Source organism: Plectropomus leopardus, chromosome 12, assembly GCF_026936395.1.
Source record: "Plectropomus leopardus strain MGB_pleo_1.0 chromosome 12, ASM2693639v1, whole genome shotgun sequence".
NCBI classification, from domain to species: domain Eukaryota; kingdom Metazoa; phylum Chordata; class Actinopteri; order Perciformes; family Serranidae; genus Plectropomus; species Plectropomus leopardus.
Window position 1 is genome coordinate 26696527 of NC_142187.1, and position 24734 is coordinate 26721260.

At 38.3% G+C, this 24734-nt stretch overlaps 1 protein-coding gene and 1 long non-coding RNA gene across 3 annotated transcripts in view; one reads left to right on the forward strand and one right to left on the reverse strand.

Annotated features, from left to right (window-relative positions):
- The window catches only part of LOC148188114 (uncharacterized), an 82985-nt gene extending 69471 nt beyond the window's left edge, over positions 1-13514 (forward strand). Inside the window, exons 2-4 of one of the 2 annotated variants that reach the window (XR_015778186.1) lie at positions 8974-9102; positions 10221-10260; positions 13281-13514. This is a non-coding gene — a long non-coding RNA (uncharacterized LOC148188114). The remainder of the gene's footprint in view (positions 1-8973; positions 9103-10220; positions 10261-13280) is intronic. The other variant, XR_015778185.1, reaches the window with a different exon arrangement.
- kiss1ra (KISS1 receptor a) lies at positions 1292-24098 on the reverse strand. The gene is made up of 5 exons (XM_042497689.2): positions 23361-24098; positions 18862-18986; positions 8138-8273; positions 7714-7952; positions 1292-5291 (listed from the first exon to the last, which is right to left on the reverse strand). Exons 1-5 carry the CDS (start codon positions 23614-23616, stop codon positions 4911-4913), a joined length of 1137 nt encoding a protein of 378 aa, XP_042353623.1. The 5' UTR covers positions 23617-24098; the 3' UTR covers positions 1292-4910.
- Positions 24099-24734: the final 636 nt, after the last annotated feature.

Sequence of the window (24734 nt, forward strand, 5' to 3'; positions counted from 1 at the left end):
GGCGGATTTATAGTTGTGTATCAGCTATGCTATAACCGACACATTTGACCAACGCCACTGTGAGCGTTTATTCTCACTGTCACTCTACAGTTACACCTTCAGAATACCAGTTGGTAATGAGGTTTCTGTGTAAAGTGCTGTAAAGTTTGATTTATTCAAAACACAAATTAAACATGGCTTAGTAGTGACAACTTCCAACACAAGTACACAAATTTGTTTATAATGTAACTCCCAAGTCTAACCAGCAAAGCCCTTTTCTTTTGCTGGACACATTTTCCAAACAATCAAAGCAAACTAAAGTTATTGGCACAAGTGTGTAAAATAGTCTACGGCAGGCATACTCAGCTGACTTTGCTTTGGGGACACTTTTGTAAAATGACCAGAGGCCAGAGCAACAGCCCCATTCATGTTTCTAGAAATTTAGGGCATTTCTAGGATTTTAGGACATTTCTAGGATTTTAGGGCTTTTCTAGGATTTCATTACCATTCTAGGATTTTGGGATATTTCTACAGTTTTAGGACATTGTTATGATTTCAGGACATTTAGGATTTTAGGACTTTCTCGGATTTCAGGATATTTCTAGGACTTTAGGACTTTTGTAGGATTTCAGGACATTTCAAGGATTTTAGGACATTTCAAGGATTTTAGGACATTTCTAGGATTTTAGGACATTTCAAGGATTTTAGGATGTTTCAAGGATTTCATGACTTTTCCAATATTTCATGACTTTTCCAAGATTTCATGACTTTTCCAAGATTTTAGGCCATTTGTAGAATTTCAGGATGTTTGTAGGATTTCAGGACATTTCTAGGATTTTAGGACATTCATAGAATTTTAGGACATTCATAGAATTTTAGGACTTTTAAAAGATTTAAGGACATTGGTAGGATTTTAGGACATTGGTAGGATTTTAGGACATTTCTAGGGTTTTAGGACATTAGGGGCTTAGAGAGGACTGCTGTCGGTTCAAGTGTATATTGTAGTTTTCCTCTGCTCATATGAAACTAGGATAGATGCTTTCTTGGATCCTCAGCAATACATCCACCATGTGTGAAGTTCATCAGATGAACGGTTAAGAAAATCGACAGACAGACAGAAAAAGACTTCCTCCATTTTATAGTTTGATGTGGAGCTTTACCATAGCTACATCTCTAATTGCAGGATAATGCATGATTGAGTTAAAGATGAAATATTTCATTTATCTCAACCCCTCCTGTTTAATAGGTAAAAGGAAACTTACTGAAAAAATGATTTCACAAAAAGAAATGGACACTTTGTTTTATTGTTCAAGGTTGAAGCTTAAGTGAATAGTCACAATGTCAGAATAAGCGTAGAAACAAGACAATACTTAATGTAAAGCAGGAAACACACATTATTGATGACCACAGTCCTAATGGATGTGCATTACTCTCTGCGGAAGAAACGCAGCACAATTAGCACATTAAAAAGCAACAATCATTCATTTGCGTCAAATTAAACATGTTAAGACCTGTTTTACAGAAGCACACAGATAAAAAAAAAATGAATGGCTTTGTGATGCACTTCATTACATGTCATTTATTTTATGTTGGATTTGCTGATGAAACTGAGTGACATTTAATTTTGTTAGCTAAGATCATAATTATAGATGGAGCTCTTATCACTTTCTGCTAAAGTAGAGCAACTCATTTCAATGAAATTAAAGTTAAGGTGCCTTTTTTTCTCCAGTAAAACATGTTATTTTGTGTTGCTATGAGGTCCATGTTGTGCTAAAACTGTAATTCATATCTACAACTGATGTTGGCTGGTCATAGATAAAGGTTTGTCCACTTCCCAAATCTTATTTCAGTAAATGAGAGGGCCTTTTGGTTGCCTATATATCGCTAATTATCGCAGGCAAAAACACTCTGGTTTTCCTTTCAAGACACTTTGAAGTTATTCAAATGGAGCCCTAATGACAGCAAATCCCACAGTATCTAAAATTCAAATGCGAATCACATTAGCAGATTTTCTATGAAGTCTGATTTTGAATGTCATTGTGTGGGATGTTTAGAAAAGGACTGCATCGAGAAAGTGGTGAGCTGGCAGCGGTTCTGTAAATATATTAACAAAGAGTGGCTGTATTTCCATCTTTAGACAGCTGCTCCCTGAACAAGTTCTCCTTCAAAGGCCACACGACGGGTCGCCTCCACTGTTTAGAATTTAGTCCACCAGACAAGATCTTACAGGAGTGTTTTTCCTCAAAGATGTGACAACCGATTCCAATAAACAACACCTGGATGTACCAGGTGAAAGTGCACGTGTATGCCTGTGTATGTATGCGCATTTTTCTGCAACGTGCATGTGTGTTGAGGAAGGTGTGAATGTTTGTGTGCGGGAGACAAAAGAAAGGTAAACACTGCCCATGCTTCACTGCCAGCTCCTACTTATCACATTTGGCAGCACAGAAACACACATTCAGTCGGATGCTGGCTTTGTTTCATTGGATCCTCAACCCCTCAAAAAAAGAAACTTTAACCCTGTGTTATCCTGAGCTTACTGTTTCACTCCTCATTTACATGTGGAGATTTTTTCAGATGCTGTCTTTTGACACCATCTCAGACAAACACCAAAAAGTTCTTTGATTGGAATTTCGAAATAAGCTTCACAATATCATTATGAAAATAGACAGCAAACATACATCTGTTTTGGTCGATTTTTTGTGTCCAATCGACAACAAATGAACACCTTCAAAATCCAGACAGATTTTTTTTTTTTTTTTTAAACAAATAGTGTGGCAGTTTGGGAAATGTTTTTATGCACTGTCTTGCTGTCATTTTCTGTTGAAATTACATTCAACAACAGATTTTGGATGTTTGGTTTGCCAAGTGAGATATTCAGAAAAATCTTAAGTCTTGTTTATATATTAGAATATAAACGCTATTTACAAATTACAAACTCATAATTCCAGTAACAACACAGCATTAAGATGGAGCCAGAAGGTGATTAATTTACGTCTGCATTAATGTTAGAAGTATGCCAGTAGGTATAGCTGCGGTTGAAGCAGCTACATGACTTGCCCACCATCTGTCCATTATCGGCCGCCTTTGCTCCTCGATACCAGAAGTGGAATCGCTGAGGAAAATGCTGAATTAGCAGTTAGCTAGCTATGAAGTGTTGGGTTAAAAGAGAAGCGGCCAAGGTTAGAACTCGTGTAAGGGTTATTGTTTATGAGGTAAATCATGTCTGCAAGTATAATGAATAAAGCAAATGTATAAAATTGATTTTGATATGTTTTGTCTCATATTTAGTCACTACAGGTCACGTAGTAGTACAGTTTAACTAACCGTGGCGGTAGAGTGATTGTCCTGTAGGTTGGCGTGGTGTTTAGGCTTCAAATGGATTGTGGCTGCAGCTAAACGTGTCTGAAAATATGGGGAAATAGATATAAAATGTTCCGTGCAATGTTCAAAAAATACAACCTACAAACCTACAACCTACAAACAATGCTAAAGCTCAATTATTCATAGATGTTGTGTTGCTTGTTCAATCTGCACAAAACCATATGAATATACTATTCATGTTTTGTTTTTGGAGTTTTTTGGGGGGAAAGTGTGGGAAATGGAAGGAAACGTCACGTAAAATGCCACATGATAGCTGTTAGGGCTGCCCCTTGCAAGTTAAATATTTACTACTCCTTTTGAGCGTTCGTGATTTTGTTTTTGTCAGTAAGTGTGCAGTGTACTTGTGGGGATGTTTCAGCCCCCGGATTTAGCCAGAGAGTGAGCGCTTCTCACTGTCACGCTGCTTTTTGCTACAGGTAGCTGCAGACCCAGGGTGAGTCTGAGTGAGACGGAGGAAGCTGCGATTAAGAGGCTTTAAGCAGTTACGCTTTTTTCTTCCTTCTGCTTAGAAATGGTGAAATTACAGCTCATTACAATATAATCTCTGGCTTTTGTTTTATATCCAGTGTCAATAAAAATGTTGCACATTTTCCAAACTGTCTTCAGCACAGTTAGCCCATATTGGCCTGAAGGGCTAATTTGGCTTGTTTACTATAATAACTGAATATCACCGTCACAGTGAACATCCTGCAGTATCCTGTTTAATGTCTGTTTGGAGAAAAAAAAAGGAACAAATAGTAGAGTTGTACAGCCATATCCAATTTCGTTACAGCCCTAATAGCAGTCGTGATGTTCTTATGTAACTCCCTGCAAGAAAATGAAAATATATTTTCTCCCAAAATGTCAAACTATTCCTTAAAAACTTACTAACTGATTTCACACAATGACAGAAACAGAAAAGGCTGGATTTTCCACTTTCTCTCCAGTGATAAGAACAAATGTTAACCACATAAATTAGAGAAAAACATGTCCATAGGCATCTGTTCCAGAGTAATAATTGTCCATTCAAAATGCACATTCAGCCTTCAGTCATTTCCCAAAATACCATACCCTCATGTGTAGTAGAATACATAAAACCATCAGCTATCCAAATGCAAAGTAGTTTATACCAAAGCTGCAGACCTTGTCAGCCATGATTTTAGAGGGATTAGGACTGCCGACAGCTTTCAGGCAAAAATCTCCTCTTTCGTCATCAGATGTCTGTGACTGTCCTCTGTTATTTGGCTGTGGTGTTTGGCAGCTCGATGGATGATGTTAGTGCCTGGCCTTGGCAGTCAAACAGGTAATATATTGTGCCAAACACTGTCAGAGTCCATCTGTATTATGAGTCTCTGTTTCCCCACATCAATTGATTAATTAGCTGTATTCATTAACATGACCGAAACATGTCTGCCAAACAGTCTGTCCTTTTGTAATCAGCCAGTTGCTCTATGAAGACTTTAACACAATGTACCCATGGCATGAAAATGTCTATTAATTTGTTTTCTTGCGGAGATTGCTCTGGATACAAACAATAATCTCATTCTTGCAATTTTTAATTGCCTGATTCAATTTGTTGCATTGTTGTTGTTGCCTTCCTCTGCAGCAACAAACTTGATCTCAGCGTTGGCAGTCCTGGAAGCCATGCTGCTATCTCTGACCTTGTGCTTGAAGAGAAACGGAAAGGTTTTCCTGAAGGATTTTTGGAAGGTGGCTCCCATGAAACCATATACAATGGGGTTGACTGAAGAGTTTGCATAGGACATGCAGTTGGCCCATGTCTTGATCTTGTATGTGGCGTAGTTGGGCTGGTAGTTAGGATAGAAAGACTGGAAGAGGACAAAGATTTGGATGGGACCCCAGCAGATGGCGAACAGGAGGACAATTACCACAACCATCTTTGAGACTTTGCTCCTGATGCTGATAGTTCTCTCAGACAGGAGGTTGACCTGCGGAGGAAAAGATGAGAGGAGAGGTGTGTTCAGACCATAGACTTCATATAAAGATGGACGACATTTCTCTGCTTTCTCCCACGGTACAAAAAAGCCGAGCCTGGATATGGCCACGGCCATAGTTTGCTGCTGACAGTATTTGAGTTCCTGCTGTTGGACCAATTGCAAGTAGAGTCACTGATCACGAGCACACAGAGTGACACCCACAGATGTCAGTTATGGCACACCTTTTTTTTAAAATACCATCAGTTAAAACCAAATTTGAAAGCATCAGGACAATAAAAACTACCTAAAATGACTGAAACCAACTTTGAGAAAAATTCGTTTGATGTGTACTTAAATTTTTTAGTTTGGCCCATGTCCCATTCCCTAACATTGAGGGAGCGGAGTTTTTGACCTGTGCTGCAGCCAGACTGTTGTGGGCGATTGAGATGTTTTGGCTTCATATTTTGGGAATTGTCATGTCTACCATCTGTACTATACTGTCTATGGTTCAGACAAAAAACGTCGATTTTCACCACACATTTTTGCAAAGTTAACCACTGAAACGTTTTTGGGCAGACTGTGTTTTTTCAACCTTGTATCAACTGTACAAATTTTAGCAATGAGATAGATGTTGGCTGACTGTTTGCGCTGCAGGATGAACTTCTACTAAAAGCCCCAGGCTTGAATGTTTTGCTGAAGTTAAAACATTTTCAATTCGAACACTGTAATTCATTTGGAGCTGTGATGAACGTGCGTGTCATTTGATGCTAAGCAAGTAGTGGGTTTGTGTAATGCTTATCAGTTCAATTTTCCAGAAAAAAAAATTAAATTAGAAATTGAAAAATTCAATTTTCTAAAATTGTATTTTTTTGCTCGTCAGATCGATACGTTATTGAGATTCTAAAGTCATTTTGAAAGAACGGAGAGGATAAATTTCTATTATTATTCTATGTTTGTTGTACTGCAGTCTAATTGGCTGGCTGAGGTTGTTTGTCTCGCCTGCATTCAGGGATTACATCTGGTCATGGCCACGCACAGATACTGCTGTTGTGCGAGTCAAATCGTTTTTTCCATACACATGCACATTTGTCAGAGAAGGCAACTCATGGCGGAGACTCTGTTTTTATGTAAATATACTGCATATAACCCGAGAGCTACATATAGGGATTTTTCTGCGTTCCCCAGGAGGGAAGATCTAAGCACACTGGCCCATTTAGCTGCCATGTTGTTATTGGAAAGCCAAACAAAGTAACATTAGATCCAGAGGTGGAAGTTCATACGTCCTTTACTTAACTATTAATTAACTATTAATTATTATTACAGGAATTCAAAAACACTAAAAGTCATGCATGAAAAATCCTACTTGAGTCAAAAAAGTGTTAAATGAGCAAACTGAAAACAGCTGCTTCAGCTAAAAAACACTGAAAGCGTTGAGGGTCAACCAAAACATTGAAGTCGCAGGCAGTAAAACTAAAACAGTGAACAAAAAGATGCTGAAAAGCTGCATACAACTAAAGCAAACTGCCGACTTGGATTATAATTCTCTGTGGATTTGTTACTTTGAGTGACTCCTTTCAGATTACACATTTCATCCTCTGTTATTGTGTAAAGCCGCTTTAAAGAAAGGTGCTTTAAAAGACATTTTCAGAGACAACTTACTTCAGAGCAACATAATAAATATAAAAGGTTGTGCCACCATATAGAGAAGAGACAAGCTTTTTAACTTTAAATGAGACAATTAGTAAAAAGGGTTTGTAGTTAAACCTTTGAAACCTGGAAAAGAAAAATATGTAAAGAAGGCAATGAACAGCTTAACAAAAAAGACCCAAAGATTTTTAAAAAATAGTGAAAAGTTGCAAGAATATTACCCTAAATTAGCAAAAAAAAAAGTAAGAGAACAAAAATAGGAAATGACCTGAAGAAGGTGCTAAAATAAAATAATAATAATAATTATAAATAATAAAAAATATACATTTTTCTGCAACTCAACTTTTACTATATAATTATAATAAATATAGTTTTAGTTATAATATATTATTTTCCCAAGTTAATGATTCTCTCTCTTATTTTATTAATCTAATTTTTCGGGGATATTTTTTTGGTCACCTTTTACTCTTTTTTTCAATTTGCAGGACATTTAATGCCAAGTAGCATTTTCCCCCTTGTTTTTGAAACAAATCAAAGCAATTTTTTAATGAGAATGTTTGTTTTGTTCTGTTGTGAAATCATAGTTGATCGTCGGCTGTTTCCCGTCTTTACGAGGCTGAACCATGAATAAATAAATAAATGAATCTTCTGATAGCCCTAGTATAAATACTTGGGAAAGGTGTCAAATGCTGTACAAGAAAACTGATGTCATTTCTGGTTTCAGAGGGTTAAATCTTAAAGCTAAGTTAGTCAATTAAATTAAGCACCAAACAAACCTTGTCCGTACCTGATAGTTGTTGTCTACGGGCTCCACAGTGGGCTGACCCACCCTCTTCACCATCAAAGTGTAGCAGAAAGAGATCGTGAGGACGGGCAGCAGGTAGGCAGCAATAAACTGGTAGAGGATAAAAGCTCTCTCATGTGTCTTTGAGGGGAATCTCTCCATGCAGTACTGCCTGGGGCCGTACCAGTACCCCTCCTCTATACGCTGGTACATTAATATTGGGGTGGACAGGATGAAGGAGCCTGGGAAGGGCAAGGAACATGTAAGAGGAATTAACTGACATCATGCAAACTGTTTCCCTTAACTACTTCATATACAGTTGGTCCTAATTACTCATTAACTGTGGTGAATTAATGAAGAGTAGAAGACTAAATGTACCTAGAGTAAATGGTGGGAGAGTAGTTTTCATTGAAAGAACAGGACGTACCAATCCAAATGCAGATGCTGACGATCATGGCTACTCTTGGTGTGCGGTGGCGGAGAGATTTCAGAGGGTAGACCGTGACGTAACAGCGGTCCCCGCTCATGGCTGTTAGAGTGATACAAGTGGCTTGGACTGTCACCTGGAAAAGACAGTGAAATATAGACGTGATTTATTCCGTTCTGCAAATGTGTAATCTTCAAAGACATGCACTGTGATTCCAACTCTGTCCCCTAGAAAATGCATTTTTATTTTACTAATTTGCAAGAGCAAATATATTTTTGGAGAAATGTTACATTTTTTATCAGCATAATGAGGAAATGTTATTTATAAACACGTCTTCCAGGTTACAAAATGTTGCTACTGACGAAATCAGCAAAATGTCAACTGACAACTAAATTTATTTATTTTTACATTATACACCCATAAGTACTGAAGCATGATTACACTACTGTATGTTCAAACACTTGAACATAGCAAGCACTTGGTTAACCCATTGAAAACTGGGCATATTGTCTTGATTTCTTTGAAAAATGTAGGAAGAAGGCAATAAGCAACTTAAGAAGAAATGAAAAATTAGCAAGAAATTATTAAAAAGTTCAAAGAAAATTACGTGAAAATAAGCCAAAAAGAACAAAATAACCACTCAGATTTCTAAAATGATTTGTTTTTCTTTCTGTAACATACTTTTAAATATATAATTGAGAGAAATCATGACAATTTGCTCAGGTTTCAAAGGGTTAAAGGAGCTCTATATGACATTAAGAGCATATTTATAGCAGTGATTCAGGCTTCCTCGATGGATCTTATAATCCAGGCTCCTCTGTTTGATTTTGTGGTAGACGGTCCAGATGCATGTGCAGATGAGTCCCTGTGAGTGTATCCAACCGGCTTCCTCATCACCAACGCTCTGCACTACGCTCAAACGGCAGCTACTACTGAGATCAGGACAACGCCGTCGTGGAAGTAAAGTACTCATCCTAAGTGTGGTATTAATGTTAGCTTTGTTAGCACTGTTGTCATAATAATTTTAAAATATATTTAAAAAATTAATAATAATAATCATGATAATAATAATAATAATAATAATAATAATAATAATAATAATAATAATAATAATAATAATAATAATAATAATAAAGTTAATTTATAAAGTGCTTTTCAAAACAAAGATTAAAAAAAATGCTTTATAAGGTTGATTTCAAGAAAAACAACATAATAAATGACGGTATAATATGATAATGATTATGGTAATGAAATAAGATTTCATTTTAAGAAAAATTGTGCTGTCAGCACTGTTAGCTGTTAACTGCTGGCTCAGCCACTTCCATGTTGAGAGCAACCTCTTAATTATAGATGCGCTCTGAATATCAGACAAGCTGGTATACATTTAGGTAAAGATCGTGGTCCTGGACAGGGTCATAAATAAAGACAGTCCAGGCGGTACGGCTGCACGCGGGCCTGTGATGTGTGCGGGCCACACATGATGGAGACTGGACTCTTCAAGAAACTTTGCTAATAATATATCAAAATAGCATTCTTTTTAAGAGGCCCTTTTATTACTATTAATGAGATACCACATGGTACTATATATACTCTTAAATATACAAACCCATCTCTGTCATGGTGTGAAACAAAACGCTAAAAAGCAAACCATAGCAGAATCATAGGCTTAATATTCATACTATAAAAACTTGCAATAAACTATTGAAAACTATTCAATGAAATTAATATTTTCTTATTTTCTTTGGTATTTATGTCATATACAGATGTAATAATGATCGCATGCCAGTCTTAAGTCCCTATTTGACCATGTGACAAGGCAAGATAAGATCTTTATTTTATCCGTTAAAAAAAAAAAAAGAAGTCAGTTCAGTGACCTTTCAGCAGCAGCACAAGAAATCCACAAACTATGCAAATATAAAGGCTTTCTTGCTAAGTCGGCCAGAGTAAATGTCATGATGTGGTAGTGTGGTCCCAGTGACACACCCAGTCTATGAATCATTATAGTGAGCTAACCAATAGCCTAGTAGATGTTGGCTATTCCTAGCATTAGATAACCGTTATATTTACATATTTTTGGTTGCAGGGGTAACCAGTCAGAGCCAGAGTGAGAGTCATTCAAATAGGTGAGTACAATTGCCTTTTCAGGGGGATTTGGGGTATCTGATGGACCGCTGTGCCCCTGTTTAAAAGGTTGTTATCATTTCAGAGTCTGGTTGCCACAGGGCTCCTGTTTCATTTTGTGTTTGTGCTTCTGTAGGTAAACTGCATGTGTGCCGCTGTAGCTGGACAATTTTTAGGACATGGTGTTGTTTGTTGATGAGTATTGCAGCTCTCTTCTCTTGTATTTACTATTTCTCTTGCCTCTGTGTTGAAGAGGAGTGCGGTTGTTGTGAGTGGGGAGGTTATTGTGCTAAAAATGCCTGAAAAAGTCTGCAGTCATTTCAGCACCACAGTGATACAGACAGCCCCTCCGCTCTCTCATTGTGTATCAGATCTGTCACAGAACTATGCTCCATATATGCCTAACATGTGTGCACGTGTGTGTGTGCACTAGGGCCCGTTGTTACCAAGTTGCACCACTGCTCTGAGATTAATATTGCAAAAGTCAAGTGGCAATACAAAAATATAGCACTTCTTACACAAGGACAAACGTTGCATAATGAAGGTAACTTTGATGGTTCCCTCAAAATTTGTTTGACAAAAAAGTTGTATATGTCCATGATTTCTTTGAAAGAGGATTAGTGATTTTGTGGTTTGCTGATGTCAAAACCCAAGATGACAGTTAAGAGCAATGTATGCAGAAGATTGACATTACTGAGACAATTTGACATGTCACATACACACTGAGGGAGGAATGTCCAGTAAAAGAAAAACAACATGACTTTACTGTGATCAGCAAGGGCTCACTGTTTTGCTTTATAGATTTAGAGATATGATCACAAAGTCTGCCTCAATCCTGCTTTCCCCCTTCTGACACTCTGTCCCTCCCTACATCTCCCTGCATTGCCACTCTACCTCCATCCACCAGATAAGTTTCACTTTCACTGTGCCTGGTGTTCTACTGCTCCATCTGTGCCCAGAGTATGCTCTGTGGTGCACTGAAAAAGTAAATTTAGGACTGGGTGATATAGCTGAAAATGTTATCACAATAAAAATGTACATATCAGCTGATATCAATAGTTATTTCAGTGGAAGTTGAAGAAACCAGAGGGTTAATTGTGGTTCAAACTATTATTTATTGTCAGAATATGACATGCATTTATCAAATGGCAAAACATTTCTCAAATCAGAGGTAGATTCAAAACGGTTATAATCAAAATAATGTCAGTGTTAAAACAATAGTGTAAACAGACAATTCACAGTTTTGTGCTGCAGCATGTAAACTCTTTGTCCAGACTGTTTAAAACATTTTGTGTTTTAGCAGATTATGTGAAAATAATATGTAGACAAAACACAAATCTAAATTGTGTTCAGTATTTCTGTATAATGTTTACCACCAAAGTATTAATTTATTTACTATTTCACTGTCAAAAACATAACAAAAGAGGGATATTAATGATGTTGTGAAGTGGGATCATTTTGGGGCTGTGATGAAATGAATTCAGTCAAACATCATGATGGTTTTGAAAAATTCCTCAATATCGACATTGTGACGATATTGTAGGGTTGTTGGTGCTTTCACAAATATTTAGGCAAACATAAAATTCTCAATAAATAATCAGCAGTAATGTGGATTTAATGACTAAGTAGGTAAAGACAAACAGCAGTACCGCTAGAACAGTCTGGTAAGTTCACAAAATTACATTGCTTTAATGCAGCCTTTAAAACCAGGAAAAGACAACACTTACAATATTACAATATCCGAAATCTGAGACAATATGTACTCTCATGTTATTATACCGACATAATGTCAACATATTAACAACCCTAACCAAATGGTATACACATTCCAGTAGTGCTCTAAATGAACAATCCAGCTCCAAAAATATAAAATCAGTGCATTTCGGTAGTTGTTTTGATTTTGATGGGCCGTCACAAATAAATGAATGTCTTGGAAATCCTCACCAAACACTGGGCGTAAAAAAAAAAGAAAAAAAGCTCATGTAGGAAATGTAAAAGTTGTACAACAGATGTAGAATGTCAGTAATTATCTTTACTGCAACAAAAAAATACAGTATCTACAAGATAAAAAACTACTCCACACAGGCTTCTAGATGAAGATATTTTTCTTCAAAAGCCTGTCACAAACTTATAAGATCTTCGAAAATAGTTTGTGTGGCCTGATAACAACAGAATTTAGCTTCCACCTTTCTAATGCTGCCCTGTGCATTCAGCCTCATTAAGAAGCAAAAGAGAAGTTTAAGCAGCATTGTTTTGTCCTCAAGAGACCCACTTTATTTGAGACTCGCTCTCCAACTTGTCTGAGTTTTTGCTAATGAGTACTCGTGCTTTTAAACTGAAGAGCATACAGGAAGAGCGAGAGAAAAAAAATGGCACGCAGAGTTAACAGGAAACCGGGCGCAGAGCTTGAGGCTGCATTTGCGATAAGTGTTTTTAATTAGCATATGAACAAATCAGTCAATTTCATTCTTAATAGGGTTCAATGATGCTTGATTCAGTTAAACTCGGGGACATAAGAAGAATGCTAAATTTAGGTCAAATTTTGGATCCATGTTATTAAAGAAATGTTCAGGTTGGCTACTGCCTGAGTTTGACTCAGTCTCCGGCATATTTGATCTCACATCACCTACTGCTGCTCATCATTTTACTCAAGTCTCGCAGTCATTATGTTTCACGGTAGAAAGCCCTCAGACTAGAAAGTTTCTATTGATGTCTTCCTTTCATACACATCTGTACATCGATTTTCAGCAGAGGAGGATCAGACAGAAAAGAAGCCTTACATTTCTTTTTATCTTCCTCTCAAAAATGATATTTCCTTCACTTCAAGGACCACTCAGGGTTGTACTGCCTTATAGGTTCGTAAGCTTACCCGTATTACTTCGAAATGTGTGCAGCCAGGGTGACAAATGACAGGTCAGGAGTTCTCTGTGCTCTTTTCCAAAGAGTATCTAATTTTGGCCCTCTTTTGTCTCTGTATCTGCCTCTCACTCTTTCTCTCCACCTCTTATCTGCGACTGTGAAGCCAGCACCCATAACCCTCCAGAGGTTTGGAGCGCCACATCAGTGTTTCAAAGGACATGATGAGAGAGACAGAAAGAGGTCGTGACCAGTTCAATGTTGAGGCCTCTTAGGACGTGGGTACTACAGTCCCTCAATTATTTAATACTGGTGCATGAGAAACACACTACCCTTTTATCTTTAATGCATAATGTGTCTTCAGAGAAATGGGCTCGGACATTGCGAAGGGAATATATTTATATCTGTAGTCTGTATCTTCTGTCATATCTTTGTTCTCATTTCTTATAGTGTGTTGAGGAGAGATTGAGTTATGTTTTATTAAAGATGGAGTTATGTCTTTCCCAGAAAACAGTGGGATGTGACTGTGTCTTTAAAGTCCTTGGTGACAGGGTGCACAATTTATCTCTATTTATCACTTCTGCCCAGCAGAGCCATTTCTGTCAAACATTTCACCTCTAAATGTAAACATATTTAGCTTTTTAGGGACATTCTCCTGTTGATCAGAGGGATTTACCACAAAGCAAGATTAATGTCTTGGCGAGGTGTGTTGGATCTAAAGCCTGGCTTTTTCATCCTATGAAGGTGGCTCTTTTTAAGCTGGCTAGATCGCCATGGTAACATATGGCAAACTTGACCTGGCTGGTTGGGAGCAGGTTATGTTCCAAATTTAGCTTGACGTTGGCCAAAAAGTGCTTTTCACAGCTTCTTTGAGTAGCACCACTTTATATCACTATCAGTATATAAGAGATACAGATACTCAGCTGGGAGAAACTATTATAAATACACTTTATTCAAATTGCTGAGCTGTAACGTTACACAAATGCCACCAAACGACGCTGTGAACAAAGCTACAGTAGTGCTTGTATGCATCAGTCATTTTTTTGTGTGTGTGTTTACACAGGAACCGACAGTAGCTTTTACCAGTGATGCAAAAAACCTGAGCAAGAATATTGTTTTATTGACACGGTTGTTGTTGCTTTCAGGAAACTACAAAATCTGTTGGTAGTGTTGTTGTCCACAGTGACTTCAAAAAGCCTCTATAAAATCCCAGAGAACATTAAGCATTAACAAATCACTTTATTTTTGTAATGACGATGTTTTTTTACTTATGAAATGCGGTATAATTCCTTCAAATCATACAAAAACGTTACCAAGGTGGATTATGTTTATGTTACGCGAAGACGTTCTATAGTTTTATTTGGCCACTATTCGCCTTTGAAGACTTTACACGTGCTGTTGCTTTTGGAAAAAAACTCCTATTTAAAAACAGCCCAAAGTCCAGTTTTTCCTCGTCAAACTCATAAAGATTAAAGAATACTAAGACAACATAATGTATTCAAGTATTGCCTCTACATTTTTCTCTTGATCTTCTACCATGATTAAAAAAGTGGTTAATCACATGTAGCTTTGAAGAATACTGATCTGTTCGGCCATGAGTTGAAATATTCATTAAAAGAATGTAGTACTGACCGATGGAGAGGAGTGGTTTGTGTCAGTCTTCCTTTAATCATCACCTATCATGGTAAACTCCCATGATTTAAGAAGACAGCACTGCAAATAAAAAATGCTGTATGTTCACAAGCTTTTTTCTCTCACACTAGATGTGTGAAAAAACAAATTTCTGTCTTGGATCCATTTGTTGAAGATGGAGAAAAGAAACAAAATGAAGTGGAAATGTAGCTCCTCACTCTGAGAGGATATAGAATACACGTTTTCATCCAACTCAGCTAAAATGTAACAGGAATGAATGAAAAGTAGCTTCTTGGGTAAGTCACATAGATAAGAAACATTTTGGTATATGTGCTTCTTTTTCAACTTCACAGCATCACAAAGCAGTTTTGCAAACAGTTTCGCTTTACTCATCCATGTATTCACAGACAGAAGGCAGACTTCATTTTTTTCTTGTCAGCAAATTCTTGTCTTTTAAGTAACACCTGTTTCAATAAATATTGAATTTGGGATTTCGTGCACCAAAAGAGAGGATAACAGCTGTACAAAATAGGATAGCCAGGCAGGACATAACACTGGAAGGAATTTAATGTGATTGTTGAAATGTGGGTATGTCATAACAGACATGGAGAGACCCTGATAGCGACATAACACCGACGAGATAGCTGTATTCATCATGAAGAAAGACATGAGGGCCATTGTATGCTTCATTTGTTGTTGAAGAAATCAACTGGAAAATGCTTTGTGCTTAATCTGGAGCTGTCACATATACCAATTTCCTCAGGTAAATAAATTCTATCCAGGAGGCACAGTATTTTGGGGAAACAAAGAAACACTGAATAAGTGACATTTATAATCTTGGGTGTTCATTTTGGAACCGTGCTGTTTGTATAGACCCTCTGTGTTGTGCGAAGATGTGTCCATGTTTTCACATACAGGCTGTAATTGTAGTTGGTATTATTATTATTATTATTATTAGTAGTAGTAGTAGTAGTAGTAGTAGTAGTAGTAGTAGTAGTAGTATTATCATTGTAAATATTTTTAATAGTATTATTAGTATTTATTTTTAATTTTTCTTTATTATTATTCTCTTTCTTGTTTTATCATATTTTTGAATTGGTGTACAGTATGACTGGGGTGGGATCTTAAAGGGTTTAAAAAAGGCATTTTTTGTTTCATGTCAACTTTAAAGGAGCAGTTTAGCATTTTCTTCAAATTTGAGATTTACGTGAGAAGACTGATACTACTCCCTCTCTGTCTGTCTACTGAATATGACTTTGTCTCTTTCCGAAGTTAACAAAATCTACACAGCAGCATCTCTGAAACTCACTAATTACCATATTTTATCTGGTTTGTGCCAGCGCAAAATTAGAGTATTTTGGTCCCAGCTTTTCAGGTTATTTCTGAGACTTCAGTATTGATCCGATCAATCCCTCGGTTGTTCCCTGCTGTGGTACAATCAATTGTACTTCATGAAGTAGTAAGACTTGTGGGCTAATCTGTCATGCAAACAGAGACTGATGATGAGTGCAAACACAGCAGGCATAGTTCACTTCAGCTGCCCTTTGGTTGTCTTTATTGAACCATGGACATTTTTGGAGACATAATTCAAGTTAACAGTCTGTATTTCTTCGAAAAATGTGTGCAACTGAGGCGAAAACACCCATCAGTCTTATTGTAATCCATAAAAGCCCAATTACCCTTCTCTCATGTAAGAAACAGTGGCATGTTTGTCCTGCATAGTCACTAATGAAAATATTGTAAAATGCAGGGTTGAGTGATAAATGGCAGAGAAAATGGTTGATGGAATAGACAGAAAATCACACAAAGCATCCTTTTGGACAGACAATAGCTTTTCCAATAGAAGGTTCGGGCTCAGTCATCATCCTCAGGAGTCATTGTTTCACCAAAGACAAGCTCACATGGTACTAGACTCCATGTCTAGATGAATAAACTAAATCACGTCTCTGTGTTTTCTATTAAAAATGCTGTTAGCCGTTCTGCCAGCCGGCTTCTCAGACTGACATCCCCCTCTTTTATGCTCAAATTAGTCATGAACATCCCGTCGTTTTGCATTCAAAAGAAAAAATTTTCTTCTTTTTATGCCTGACAGATCGTCCCCTCCTCCCGCCTAGCTTCATAATGAACGAGGTACACTTTTAACCGAGTCTCCAAACCAAATAGAAAATTAATTGAATTTACCACTTTTTAGTCAAGCTCAGTTTTCTTAAGGAAAATACTTTTCTTTTTTCCTCCCGGGGACAGTGTTGGACTAGATTATGCTTCACTTGACAGGTTGCTTATCAACTACACAGGAGCTGTGACGCTTTTATAAGATCCTCAGTGACGAACAGCCTTGTCAAGCCTCTTGGGTCTGGGTGGTAATTGAGCATATTTTTAGTTTTTTACAGTTATCAGTGGATGGCTAATTACAACGTAGCAGAGAAACATGGCTCTCTAATGTCTGAGCTTCATCGCCACATGAGTAATTAAGCACGCTTTAATTGGCTGTCTTAATTGGTATTTGCACAAATGACCTCGCCAGACCAAATTGCCAATTCAAGGTAGCAACCTTGAAACCTCTCAGTTCATTTTTATGGAGGCATTATGTTTTCGGGCTGTCCATCTGTCCTGCACATTCACTGTGAGCCCAGTATGCCTCTAGGGAACTTCTTCAAATTGGACACAAACATTCACTTGGATTCACTGATGACATGATTAGATTTTGGTGGTCATAGGTCAAAGTGAAGTCACTGTGACCTCGTCTGTCTCATTCTTGTGAACCTGATATCCCAATAACACCTTAAGGAAATTTCTTCAAATTTGGCACAAACATTTAGGCAGACTCAGGGATGAGCTGATTAGATTTTGGTGGTCAAAGGTCAAGGTCACGGTCACCCTGCTTTTATCTCATACTTGTGAATACAATGTCTCAAGAATACCTTGAGCGAATTTCATCAAATTTGGCACAAATGTTTGAGTAGACTCAACGATGAACTGAATAGAATTTGGTTTTCATAATAGTGAGGTGACTGTTGTATTTTTTTAAGGCAGCTGTATTTTTACTATATTGTCCACGCTGAATAATATTATAGGGTTGACATAGCTTCTTGTCTTTCATTCCTTGCTGCTTTCCAAAGTACTGTAGTTTGGAGCGCTCTCTGCTGGACAAAGTATGTGATAACACCATTTCTTAATTACTCAAGCATCTTTTTCTGCATTGCATTCTGTTTTTTTGTTTTTTTGGTTGTTTTTTAAAAGCATTCATATCAGCGCATATTGGACATCATATATACCAAAAGTGATATGTGATACTGGCGAAGAAAACCAATGAACCAACCAATCATACTAGCTCTAAATTAGAGCACAGTTTGCAGTGAAGAGCAGTGAACTGGTGTGCGTTTTTGCCATTAGAATTGGAAAATAGCACTTAAACAGAAAGTTCAACATGGACTTGCAGCCATCTTGGTTGCTTCTTAAAATTCTTTAGTATCTCCAGCGTGAGGGTGTTCAAGCTAAAATGACATTTTTTGTACAAATAGATGGTTGCACATATATAAATATTTCTCTCGTACTGCATCTTATAGACACATTTTGTTTTCTGACAAGAGCTGATGTTTTTTTTACGCTTCTCCTCCTGTTCCTTTTTATTACGCTGGAGTTTGGTTGTTGCTTGGAAATCTTTTTGTGTTACTGTCATCATCTTTCCGCAGAGTTAATAAAACTTTTATTCTTAACTCTTTTGAAAATCTGGCAATAACTGCAACAATTTTTTGAATTGAAGCTATTCTTAAGACCTTTTCTGTGATTTCAAAAGGACAAGCTGTGACCTCCTTGAGTGCATTAACAGGATGCGGTTTTATATGACACACAGTTGAGTTATGAAATCATTTCACATTTGGCGGCTGCTCATTGTCCGAATGTCCAAAATGTCACCACTGTGAGTAATTTTTATTAAATTATAATAATTATCAGGGTTTGCTCCATTTGAGAGCAAATCCAACAAATGTCTTTATCCAGTCCCTTTTGCAGAAAGCACAGAAAAATAACACTTCTTTGTGTGAAAGCAGATCTGTGAATCACGGAAAATGACACTCTGGAAGTGAAAAGATTGAAAACACGAGTAGTGTTTTTACCTGTTGTAGAAAGGCAACAAATTTGCACATGAAGTTACCAAAGATCCATCCAGGCAGAGGATAGAGGGTGGCAGTGAAAGGGACGCAGCACACCAAGAAGATGATGTCAGTGGCTGCCAGGTTTGCTGCACAAAGAGAAAACAACAAATTGGATGTCTGGTGTACAGTGTTTACAACAACACATTGGTTTTCATTGGGTCTGGATTCAATCAGATGCTTAATTCCAAACAGTGTTTTTACAGAATTAGAATCAGAAGTTCTTTTAACGCAGCCTATTCAAGGCAGGAATATCTCACTGTGACGTCGCGTCACCGTCCAGTCTGAAAGGTCAATAAGTTCTCATTCCAACTCGTCGAAGGTTGCAGCTTTGTCAGTGGACCTTTGCGTCTACATATAATGAGTTAGGTATCCTTCTGTGTCTGTCGTTTACACTCTAGGATGCCTCTACTGTGATGTCAACAGTTGCACATGATGGGATGACGTGGCAAGTGGTTATGTTTAGACTGCAGCAGCACGTGGCAACCAACACCAGGATGTCAGCAAACGCGCAAGTTGGCACTGATGGTTAGGTTAAGGTCAGGTAGGGACATGAGTAGGTGTAGAAAAAAGCATCACATTCAAATGAGAAGCAAACACAAGATTCCCGAAGTCCGGGTTTGTCAGACACATCCACCAACCCTCTTGCTTGCCTTAAAAATGCCCTTGCACTACTTATATTTCGTCGTTAGTGGCAGCGTTTCAACCTAACACTGTCCTGCCATGTTTCATGTGCATACGACAGGTTCCGTCCAGCTGTGTTTTCAAGTGATGCAGCCCGTGCACGAATCTGGTGGATGCAGCAGCCGCTGTCCACCTGGCGTTGGCGTTTCGCACTTGTAGCAAAAGCACTGACAAAGTAGCGCTATTTCACAAATTCGGAATGAAAACAGGCTGAAAAGGTACAACTGGGGAATGCGTGTACAGATTTGTCTCACCTTTGAGCAGACTACAGAGGGACTAACAATGCCAAATCAAGGTCTATGTAAAATGGACAGCCAGCAGGACAAGTGTGACGATTTGACAGCATGCTATGTGTGCGACCCACTGCAGTTAGAGGCCAACTCAAAGAAGATAACAGCGGCTCTAAACGTTCAAAAAATGGGAAAACAATAAGATTTGGTAACTCTTTACCCCCCAAGGATGAGATCAGCCACCAAGTACGGTAATTGATTGCTATTCCTATTGCACTGCCGACGCTGAGAATATGGTTGGACAAAAGCATTGATCGACCAGAGGTTTACAGCCCTTTAAAGGTCATAATCTTTAGTTTTGATGATTGAACTGTTGTTTCTGTCTCTACCAGAGAGTTGTCTCTTAAGGTAAATCTGGTGCATTTAAAGCACAACTGATTCAGACTACAGCGTACTTGAGATTCAGCAAGTGTTTACTTGATGATGTGCTGTAGGTGCTTTCATAAAAATTGTTGATAGACTGATGACAGGTCGCGCGATACACCTACACACTCTGACTCTAACAAAGAGAAAAATGTGTCATTTAAATCCACATTCCCTGCTCAATATCTGCATATGAATACACACAAAAACACAGATTCAAACAGGATACAGAGCAGAGGTGGTAGTTACAACATTACCAGTGTGATCTTGCTTTCCCTCTCCTCTGTTTTACCTGTCATTCTGACAAATCTGCCACAGTGTTTTCTATTTGTTTTACCAGCTGATATAATCCTGTTATAGTTGCTGGAACATTATGGTGAAAGGCTGTGCACCTGGTGCAGGCGCTAATCTAATGTTACTGAATCTTAAACAGATTCAGAGCTCTGGCCTTTGATTACTATTCAGAATCAAATTTATGTCACACACGGTGCAACATGCAAATACAGATGCAAATGATTTCTACACTAAATCACCGAGTTGCACAAGACAGACAACTTCATTTACATACATGTATCTATGTGACGTACATTTGATTTATGTTATTTTTTAAAGTTGTCATCTTCTGTAGACTTCACCTCAGCTAATCAATCACCTCTGACAATTCTTCCCAAGTGACACATCAACACTCTGTCAGACGTGCTCTTATCGACTTCAACAAGAAAAATCAATCACCCAGGTTTCAACTCAGCGTGCCCTAAAAACCTGAGGGAAAATGAGGCAGGTCTGTGATTGATGCATGCCTTTGATTTCTCTTGTTTTACTTGATACATCTGAGATTAATGAAATCCCACAGACAACATCTGGACATGCATTTTTCCATCCACCTGTTTTTGTGCACTTTTTCAATTTGTATATGAAAAAAATCTCACAAAAAGTAGTTACACTCGGCTCAGGTGAATTTGTGTGTCAACAAAGTACAATGGAAACTGGGGTTGAATTATGATGTACATGACGTGTGACTTAAACATCCACTGAAGCTTCTGCTCCACTTAAGAGACTGAAGAGCATGTCACCGTCCTCAAACTGATATATTAAACAATCACATTTTCTACAGTGTCTTCCATCATTTGAGGTTTGACTTGCACTCCTTTCATTACGTCACCTTGTTGCACACTCTTCTTGTGCAATAGCATATCAACATCTGACTGGAGATTTAGCATTTTATTATTTAGCATTATTGCACTCAACTCTATAATTCCTTAACAGAAGTGAATGGGAGCACACAACAATTTGCTTTTCTTTTGCAAATTTTCTGGAGGTTTGGTAAAATTTGAGTTACATTTGCATGGAAACCAAACTTTCATCTCCCATTTTTGTTATGACAAAAAAAATTGAGATAATAGCATCAAATTTAGTGTTCATAAGTGTGTTTACATGGATATGCCTAACCCTTGGATGTATAAAGACACCTGGATACAGCGTTGAAGGCCGGCCTATGTTCATTCATATAAAACTTGCTCAGTGGTGCATTAAGCCAAAAAATCTCATCCAATTTTCAGTGGTATAAAATTACCTGGATCCTCAGCGTTATGGGGCCCATAGACCAAGACAGTGTGGCTAACTACCACTTTAGCGCTCCGCTAACTTGAAGGGAGATAAAAAGGATTTAATCCTGCAGCTCCTTGACACTTTTGAAATGTTATCAGACCAAATGGATCAAATCCCGTTAGTGGAGCGAGTCATTTCACAGGGATTTGGAGGCTCAAGAAATCAATCCACTGATATACAGATGTCTCTTTCACAGTGTAACTCTATGGGGAAAAAAATATTTTTTTGGTCCTGTACCATCATGTGACAAACACAGACAGTGTAATTCCACTTGCAACCACTATTTAAATTGACTTCACAGCCTATCACTGTTCGTGAGGGCTTGGAATAACCTGATTATGATCTATAGTATTCCATTTGTGGGTTAAGATAAGACCTTAAGCCATTTATGGGAAGTCCATATAATAGCTGGAATACTCTAAAAGAAACCAGAATACTGTTGCATGTATACACCTTATCCTGATAATGAAGTGCTGCTGACTACCTGCGCAGGCATCGCATCAACTGCCGAGTGATTTAACAGACAGTACAAACAGTGGGGGCAGCATCTCACTTCTGTAGTGATCAAAAAACTGACTTTTGTCTTTTAGTGCTGAAAGAGGCTGCACATTTGTATCCACTGCTCCTCTGTCTTATGAAGTGGTTGTGACGGTGGCAGGCTAGCACTGGTCAAAGTGGAGGACAGTGTTCAAAGAGTAGCTGTTTTCAGGAATAGTGTTGGCTCACTGCATAGTGTGTGTGGTTGAGAGAGAGATGGAGAGAGAAAGAGATGGTGGATACGCTCAGCTGTTGGCTTTCGGAGCAGAGAAGAAATTAAGTTAAGGTACCACGTGTCAGTGACTGTTTAGTGTAGTCTGTTATTTCCTGTACATCTTATTTTTCTTTTTCGGTTTGTTTTTGTAAATCACAGACGCCTATGCAAATAGACTGCAGTGAACAATAACGCAGTTATTTGTGTTTTTCACATATAAGGGAAACATGAAAAAACTGATTTCTCTGTGCTCATGTAAATGCAGTCCATAATGTACTTTGAAAAACATTTTTTACTGATGACTTTGGTGTCATGAATCTTGTACGCAGTGTTCACAGAGCAGCCAAACCTCAGCAATTAAAACAAACAAAAAACATTTCAAGCCCTGAACTCTTGAGCTAACTCTTGCCTATTTGCACGAAATAAACAACCTCAATAGATTCCAACTGTTAAGAATTTATCCAAAGGAATCCCATCTGGGAAACATGTAATTAACATGGACATGTTAACGCATAGCTGTGCACTAATCGGACAAACAGAATGTGACAGAAATTACATTTGGCTTCCTCGTGAACCCGAGAAGCTCTTTTGAACCCAGTGTTGGCATGCACAGAAGCATTTCTGTACAGATGAAAGAGGCGCAGACATCAAATAACTATAGCAGTTATTTGAAGTTGATGCGCTGGGAGTTCATAATAAAGTAAAGACCCTCGCTTATTGATCTCAACTATGTCCTGTGAATGGATCCAGGTTTTACTCGTACTCACCTATGTAGAAGTTGGTTGCCGTCCTCATCTGCCTGTGCTTAGAAATGACATAAATAACCAGAGAGTTGCCCACCAGTCCGACCAGCATGATAAGGGAAAAGAAGAGGGGGACCAGCCAGGCGTCTGTGAGGAAGGGGTGCTGATCTCCTTCCTCCTCGTCCTCTTCGTCCCCTTGTCTTCCCAGAGAGAAGTTAGCCTTGGAGTTGTTGATCCAGACCTGCTCGGTGGAGTTCCAGAGCTCCTCGGAGGAGTACATAGTGACAGGATGGGAAGGATGATTTTGAAAAAGTGAAGCAACGATAATGTGTCAGCCGGAGTCCTGGGTACCCTCAGGTTTAAGGAAAGTGGGAAAAATTGAAAGTTGGAGATGGAGAATAAAAAGAGGAAAATAGGGGGAGGAAAGAAAATATCAGGCAAAGGAGATGCATGAGAGAAAGGCAGAGGTAAAACGCTAGGTGGAAACAGCAGCAGACAATGAAGAATAGGCGAGAGGTGTCTGAGGAAAGACAAATGGATGAAAGAAAGCAGCTAAGTATCAATGTGAAAAGTCTGCATCATGAATGAAAAGGTGGAGTGAAACAGGGGACATAAAGGTGGGACAAAGACTGTCAAGTTGCAAAGAGGTGTTCATTTCATTACAGTCCAAAGCAGAGACATAATGACGGAGGACGAAGGAGAATAAAAGGCGAACAAGAGGGGAGAAAGTGCTTCTTTTTCTCAGATGAGGTTGGATGAAAACTGCCCGTCTGAGCTTTAAAGCATTCTCGGTCTCTCAGTTGCGAGATAACAAAGCCACCAAGCAGCCCTGGGAATTCGTTCTTCGTGAGTGTATGCTGAGAGGCAAACAGATGTCTTCTATGAGCTGAAATACTTCAAGGTAAACAATCCACTGTACATGCTGCTTTTCTTAAGTTCATCTTTCTTTGTAACAGTGCCTTTCCTCTCCGTTGTAAGGTTCAAGCATTGTTTCTCTCCGAATCTTCCCCTTCCATTCACTTGATTCAAAGAAGAGAAGGTTTGTGTAGGAGTTGATTTTTGCTCTGTAATCTTAACAAAAGTCTGCCTTCCAAAATGCGTTGTATTAAAAGAAGTAAAAACCTCAAGCAATAACCACTGTGCGTACAGCTGAGTTGACTGTAATTTAGCCTTGACTTTACTCGAGCAGAGAGCATCGCGGAGGAGATGCTGTCTGCTTTATAGTACGAGCAAGAGCAAGGACACACAGACGTAGTGGGGAGAGGAGGTGCACACACACATACGCACACACAGTGAGTCTGAATGCACGTGGGCTACAGCATGATTCTGGGATAAATAGCTGATGTCAGGGTCTCCTAGCAACATTATCCCTCAATCCATCTTTTTGTAACAATTTGG